This window comes from Sinocyclocheilus anshuiensis, unplaced genomic scaffold (genome assembly GCF_001515605.1).
Source record: "Sinocyclocheilus anshuiensis isolate Anshui unplaced genomic scaffold, SAMN03320099.WGS_v1.1 scaffold464, whole genome shotgun sequence".
NCBI lineage: Eukaryota > Metazoa > Chordata > Actinopteri > Cypriniformes > Cyprinidae > Sinocyclocheilus > Sinocyclocheilus anshuiensis.
The window spans coordinates 584,596-592,578 of NW_015555731.1; the positions used below are offsets into that span (position 1 = coordinate 584,596).

General features: G+C 38.0%; 1 protein-coding gene across 1 annotated transcript in view; it reads right to left on the reverse strand.

Moving 5' to 3' along the window:
* Positions 1 to 7,983, reverse strand: part of LOC107672897 (myosin-9-like) — a 66,317-nt gene that overhangs the window by 14,193 nt on the left and 44,141 nt on the right. The window contains exons 15-22 of the mRNA XM_016466273.1: positions 6,104 to 6,277; positions 5,904 to 6,018; positions 3,882 to 4,069; positions 2,204 to 2,325; positions 1,945 to 2,014; positions 1,700 to 1,860; positions 660 to 768; positions 447 to 578 (exon numbers count right to left, since the gene is read on the reverse strand). Coding sequence (XP_016321759.1) covers positions 447 to 578; positions 660 to 768; positions 1,700 to 1,860; positions 1,945 to 2,014; positions 2,204 to 2,325; positions 3,882 to 4,069; positions 5,904 to 6,018; positions 6,104 to 6,277 — 1,071 coding nt within the window. The remainder of the gene's footprint in view (positions 1 to 446; positions 579 to 659; positions 769 to 1,699; positions 1,861 to 1,944; positions 2,015 to 2,203; positions 2,326 to 3,881; positions 4,070 to 5,903; positions 6,019 to 6,103; positions 6,278 to 7,983) is intronic.

Genomic DNA, 7,983 nt, shown 5'->3' on the forward strand with positions numbered 1-7,983 from the left:
ATGTTTACATAATATATATATATATATATATATATATATAATCTAAAATATAGCATGATATACACAATTCATAATGTACAATTCATGCACAATATAACAATGTGTCATTGGTAATACGTAATTAATATAATTAATAATAATAATTTTTAACGCAAATAAGCATAATGTAAAATATGGTGTATACATACAATACGGGTCTAATTCATAATATATGTAAAATAGAGAATTTTATTCATAATATACATAGTTTATGTAAAATTCACCATATAGACACAACATTGTTTAATTCATAATATATAGCTGATTTAAAATTTACCATAATTGATAATATATACATATGTAAAAAGTAAACTATAGTGTGATATATACATATAAAAATAACATTTATATTATATAATTGAAAAAATATATATATATAAAACTAAATGTAAGTAGTATCGCGTTACCTGCTGCTGTTTGACCTCCATCTCCTTCAGCTGCTGTTCAGCCACCATCTGCTTCTCCCGAACCTTGTTGAGCTCCTCGTCTTTGGCCTGCATTTCCTCTTCCTGTCGGCTCACCTGCAGCAGCGGCTTCACCTGAAGCACACACACACAGCATCAGCACAGAACACGTCAAGAATAACAGCGCATTTGAACGTATGTGCGTGTTTTATGAACCTTAGTGAAGAGTCTCCACCACTGCCAGTTCCTGAGCTTCAGATACGCAGCGCAGTTCCTCTGGATCACCCTCATGGCTGTCAGCTGCTGCTGCCTCTTAGCGAACGCCCTGAACGACAAACACACACCGTTAAACACCACAGGACAGCGATAAAAATCTATGAACTTTAGTTCATGTGCAGGTCTAGATTCTACATTATATATGACAAAAATTCCAGCAACTACATAAAACTACATCGCACCCCAATACCCTGATAACCATTAAACCCAATAAACTGGCTAAGAACATAGCAATACCCTAGTAACCCCCCAGAACACCATACAAACGGGCTAAGAACAACATAGCAACACCCTAGTAACCACTAAACCTAATAAACTGGCTAAGAACAATATAGCAACACCCTAGCAACCAATAAACTGGCTAAGAACAACATATCAACACCCTAGCAACCAGTAAACGCAAAAAACTGGCTGAGAACAATATAGCAACACCCTAGTAACCACTAAACCCAGTAAACTGGCTAAGAACAATATAGCAACACCCTAGTAACCACTAAACCCAGTAAACTGGCTAAGAACAATATAGCAACACCCTAGTAACCACTAAACCCAGTAAACTGGCTAAGAACAATATAGCAACACCCTAGTAACCACTAAACCCAGTAAACTGGCTAAGAACAATATAGCAACACCCTAGTAACCACTAAACCCAGTAAACTGGCTAAGAACAATATAGCAACACCCTAGCAACACAACACACTACAAACTGGCTAAGAACAACATAGCAACACCCTAGCAACTACCCAGAAGACAGTAGAAACTGGCTAAGAGCCACATAGCAATGTTCCTCCAACTAATACCAACTGCGTCTGACTAGCAAGAACTCATCAGCAAATAATTTTGTCACTAGATGGTGCACAAAATGTTCTATTTTCAATGTTGAGTGAATATTGTGTAAAATAATTGTTCATTTGACTTCAGCAGCTTTATGCATCTCATTAGCTGTCATTAAACTCTATAACATGCATCGTGACACTCACTTGCGGGCAACGTATCCACGGCACCAGGCCTGGAAGTTAATGATGACGTCGGTGATCTTCAGATCACGCTCCTCCTCCAGGTGAGCCAGAACTCCAGCACGGAAAAACACTTTGCTCTGTCCGATCCGGTACAGGTTGGGATCCAGCTCCAGCGCTTTGATCTGACACACAGATGAACCTCAGTTTAGGAAACTTAAAATAACGTAACTTAAAACCAGTTTATTTCACTGTAAAACTAGTCTCACCATCAGCACGCAAGCCTGTTTGCCATCCATGAATCCCTTGGGAATGGAGTTGGGCGTGAGGATTTCATACCTGAGTGAAAAAACACAAACCAATGCTAACATCAATGGAAACACACAATCAGGTCTAACATTAGTAAGAACTAATTCAATGAGAATCAGACACTAAGAGAATAAGATTCTTAAGAGGAATAATTAAGGAGTTTATTCTGAAGAACTAATTTATTCATGTGAAAAGTTGCACTCAGAGAAAGCAGCAAACCTCTGTCTGAACTCCTGGAAGACGATGCGGTTGGGGAATCCCTGTCTGCAGATACGGATTCCTTCCAGGACACCATTACACCGGAGCTGATCCAGAACCAGGTGAGGGTCCAACTTACCAGCCTGAGACACAAAACGCAAACGTTTATGATGAATTCAGGACAAATCATTTTTTTCAGTTTTTTTTATGTGTACTGTGCGCTCAACTTGTGACATGCAATTTGTGAATTTCAGCAGTAATTAGTCGGTCCACAATCTTTGTAGTTATTGTTCTTGGAGTGAACGCCAATATAGTTATCCTCATAGCTATCTTTATAGTTATCGTTGTTTGTGTAAGCTCTAATATAATTATCTTTATAGCTATCTTTCTTTGTCTGAACACTGACATAGTTACCGTTATAGCAATCTTTATAGATATCGCAGTTGGTGTGGACACCACATAGTTTTTGTCATAGCTATATTTATAGTTATCGTGTTTGGTGTTAACGCGAATATACCGTATTGGTCCGAATATAAGACGACCCTGATTATAAGACGACCCCCCTTTTTCCAGATGTAAAAATATATTTGAATATATCACTTTTTGATATACCATAAAAAAAAAAAACAGGTAGCCCATCTGAATTAGGATATTTAGGCTATCCATCTAATAGTAGCCTACCAAAATCTTATTAACAGTAGAAGTTAAATCTTACTGTAGTCTTCAAATCTGGGTACTGTCTTACGTTTTAAAATCACAAAGGGAGTTTGGTCCCATCAGGCTAACGTGACAGTCACGACTCATGCAGCTGTAAGGTTTTCATCTTTACAACACGCATTACATTACGTATTTCATGGCACACTCGTTTTATGCGTATTTGGCGCCACCTATTGTTGTGGGTGTATTATTGACATGTCAAAGTCTAGACCCTGAATATAAGACGACCGCGTTTTTTCAGATGTATTTCCAAGAAAAAAACATCGTCTTCTATTCGGGTCAATACGGTAGTTATCATTATTGGTGTGAATGTGAATATAGTTATCGTTATAGTTATCTTTATAGTTATTGTACGTTGATGTGAATGCTATATATTGTTATAGCGATATGTAGTCGCTATAACGTTATAGTATTATAGCGACCTTTGTAGTTATCGTTCTTGGTGTGAATGCTAATAGTTATCATTAAAGCTATCTTTATGGTTACTGTTCTAGGTGTGAGTGCTACTTTAGTTATTGCTATAGCTATCTTTATAGTTATTGCTCTTGTGTGAACGATAATGTAGTTATCGGTATAGCTATCTTTATAGTTTTCGTGCTTTGGTTTGAATGCTAATGTAGTTATCGTTACGGCAATCTTTATAGTTATCGTTTTTGGTGTGAATGCTAATATAGTTATCATTAAAGCTATTTTATAGTTATCATAATTGGTGTGGAAGGTAATATAGTTATTGTTATAGCTATCTTTACAGTTTTCGTGCTTTGGTGTGAATGTTGATATAGTTATCATTATAGCAATCTTTAGTTATCATTCTTGGTATGAATATTTATCATTACAGCTCTCTTTATAATTACTGTCCTTAGTTTGAATTCTACTGTAGTTATTGTCATAGCAATCTTAACAGCTGTCGTTCTTGGTGTGGACGCTAATATAGTTATTTTTAATGAACACAAACTATTCCTGAATGCCCAGCAGTTGGTACCTTTTTCTCGTGGTTGGGAATGATGCAGCGGACGAAGTTGGGGTTGGTGTTTCTGAGCGTGGCCATAAGTTTGGACAGCTGCTCCTTATAGAGCTGCCCGACCGTCCGGAACATTCCCTTACGGGTCTTAAATGCACCCGGCAGCTCCGACATGCCGGCCACCTTATCCAGACCCACGATACGGTCCACTGAGAGACAGACAGACACAGAGACAGACAGACAGTCACTGCGCTGTAAGAGCTTCGTCTCAGGCATGCAGTCTGGTCATGATATGAAAACTGCCCACAGTTCAGTGGGTCAAATACACGTCAGCACTGGTGACAAACAACAGACACACACGATGCTGGTGAAGAGTGGGGGGGGGCGGCACACGGGAAAATTATCCAAATCAATGCAGTGCAGGTGACACGTACATGTGTGTGTGTCATCTTTATGTATGTGTGTGTGTGTGTTCAAGGGTCCAAAATAAACACCTCGTTCGTGAGAACACAAGTTGAATTGAATGACACAGATTTCAGAACAATATCACAAACAATTCATTCTGCCTGTGTTTCATGAATGAGGCTCAACGAGCACAAAATAAGAGTGAAAATTCACTTTGGTAAGTAATTTTTTGTTTTTGTTATTTTTTATTGGTCAGAAAGGAAGACGACAGAAAAAGTAATTGAAAGAAAGTATTGCCGTAACTCCAATGATGCATGTTATGCACTGTATTCACACTGGGTGTTATTAACTGAGTAAAGTTCAAAAGCAGGGCTATTATCATTAACTAAACATTTAAACTAAATAGATCATATAAATTAAATATTAAGAAATTAAAATAGGTAAAAAATAAGATATATTAAACTTAAATAGTAATATTTAATAAAAACACACTAATAAATCGACAAAAGCACATAAGAAAACGACCAAATCCTGAATTTAAATGAAAACTGAAATAATTTCCATCCACAAATACATCGTAGAAAGTGTTTTATCTATAAACATTATTAACAGTAATACATTAATTGCAAATTTAAAAAAAACATATTCATGCCAAACATAAATGTATTAAGATGTAGTACACTGAATTTTTTTTAAGCAGAAAATAAGTTCCTTATATATTATATATTTATTTAAATTCCAAATAAAATAGTTTTAATGTTTAATAAATAAATTTTTTTTTTTAAATATATTTTTGTATATTATACATAAATGTAATATCATATATTTGTACATGGCATTATATGTTTCTGTGAGACTGGCAAGTGTACTATGCTGAACACCAGTTGAAAAAAGGCTAAATAATCATTTAATATAATATAAAATAATTTTTTATCTCATGGAGTAAAAATGAATATTTCCAAAACATTTTTTATACAGCAGTCATTGTCAGGTTTGCCTGAAGTGAATTTTGGACCCCGTGAGTGATTGAGTGTGTGTGTGTGTGTGTGTGTGTGTGTGTGTGACTGCATACTGTGGTCATGTTTCACTGGTGAGAACAGAACCAAACCCATGCAGTTTATACCCATTTCTGCAGTACCACAGACCAACAGCGGGGGCGCCAAAGCACACTATATTACACAGAGAGGAGAGACAGCAGAAATATCAGAGATATATCTCAACACCTCAGAGAAACTCAGTCACGCAGGACAGCTGATGGAGATGGAGGAGGAAGAGAACGTCACGGGAGAGAGAGAAAAACCAAAGATGTCACCTGGCTCTAAATGAAGGAAAGGAAAACGCTGATAGAAATAAGCTCTCTGACAGTTCTGGACCTCTGAGGGAGACGGACAGATGGGAGACGGTGTGTACAGAGGTCCAGGAGGACGTGAAACAAGGGGTGGATGTATGGATGGATGGAGAGGGGAAGAAACAGAGGACCAAACACCAGCAGAAGAGGACAAATCCGTTAGTCATTGTACCCCTTTGTTGAGTTTAAAAGCTTCACGCCCTTGTGTCCTACACATTTCTTCGGCATTTATAGTCTTCCTCCACAACCTATGCATTTAATAGCTGATCCAATGTGATATATCGACTCACCGTCCTTCCACAGCTCCGAAACAAACTTGTCGGTGGATTGATTGAGCAAAGTCGCCACGTTATCGTTCAGTGGGTCCATGTTCTTCATCAGCCACTCATCCGCCTTATAATCCACCTGAAAAACACAATCACAGATGCTTAAAATGCCCAAATAAGGCCATGTTATCGCACATGGGTTCAGCCGAGGAGCAAGTCAGCACCTTTCCAGCATAGTGCATGATGCAGAAATCCGCCTCGTCCTTCAGTTTCTTGGGTTTATGGAATTTGGGATGCGTTCCTTGCTCCTGTAGGACCTTCTCCACAAAGCTCTTGTCCGTGGCTTTGGGGAACCAGCACTCCTCGTCCAGGAGAGCCAGGATACCCGGAGGACTTGCCTGGAAACAGGCAAGATAGATTACAATCAAAGTCTTCATCATCAGCAGAAGATCATAACTCAAGAAGATCAGGAAATCAAACTGGATTTAGTATTTTTAAAGTAATGGATCTAAAGTTCTCGTTTCCAAGTTTTATACATCAAGATCCAAGTAATATCTAGACCAGTGGTTCTCAAACTTTTTTGGTCGCACCCCCCTTTAAACCTATAAAAAAAATCTGTAGCGTAAAAGTGTAGAGCTGCAATACTCCTGCACCCCCCCTGGCGGGCGCACCCCACACATTGAGAACCACTGATCTAGACTATTTTTGACCATCTTGATCCAGCTAATGACTATTTTTAACCAGTTGGGAACACATAATAACCACTTTGAACCAGTTTAGACTATTTTGACTATCTTGGTACAGCTAATATAAATTTTTAACCAGTTTGGGCCAGCTGATAACAATTTTTGTCCAGCTTGGATTAGCTAATGAGCATTTTCATCCAGTTTGGACAAGCTAATGGCCATTTTAACCAGTTGGGAACACATAATAACCACTTTGAACCAGTTTAGACTATTTTGACTATCTTGGTACAGCTAATATAAATTTTTAACCAGTTTGGGCCAGCTGATAACAATTTTTGTCCAGCTTGGATTAGCTAATGAGCATTTTCATCCAGTTTGGACAAGCTAATGGCCATTTTAACCAGTTTAGAAGAGCTAATAACCACTTTGAACCAGTTTAGACCAGCTAATGACCATTTTTGTCCAGCTTGGATGAGCTAATAACAATTGTTGACCAATTTGGACCAGTTAATGACCATTTTTAACCACGTTGGACCAGCTAATAACTATTCTCAACAAGTCTGGACAAGCTAATGACCATGTTTAACCAGTTTAGACCAGCTAATAACCATTCTGGACCAGTTTAGACCAGCTAATGACCATTTTTGACCATCTTGGTCCAGCTAATAACCATAATAAGTTTGGACAAGCTAATGACCATTTTTAACCAGTTTAGATCAGGCAGATAATGACAATTATTCACCATCTTGGTCCAGCTAATAGCCATTTTAACCAGTTTGGACCAGCTAATGACCATTTTCGTCCAGCTAGTATAAGCTAATGACCATTTTCAATCAGTTTGGGCCAGCTAATGGCTATTTTTGACCATCTTGGTCCAGCTAATAACCATTTTTGACCAGTTTGAACAAGCTAATGAGAATTTTTAACCAGCTGAAATCAGACACTGAAATCAAACTGAATTTACTATTTTTTTAAATAATTTTTAAAATAACAGATTCCAAGTTCTCAATTCCCAATCTTAAACATCAGAATCTGACTCATATTTACACATTAAACAGTTCTATTAAAGGTCACATGGTCATTCTAAGAGTCTAAGAGATTGATTTCAGAGTTCGGTACATTTGGATGATGTGTACGCTGTCTTCCGAACTCGGGAGCACATCCGCGAACCGTACCCGAGTCCGCTTAAAAAGGGTGGTCTGGGGTACGGTGCATGTGAACTCCAGTACGGTTCGCTGCTGATGTGAATGCAATCGTACCAAATCGCGGAAGTGAACCGCTATTAATGACGTATTATTTGATAAAAAAGTGTGTGTGTGTTTCACTCACTTTCCTGACGAGCGTGACGCGCTGTAAGCAGAGAGCTGTATATCTCATTTCTGTTTGCCTTTAGCATTCTTAAGGGCATTTGTAGTTCA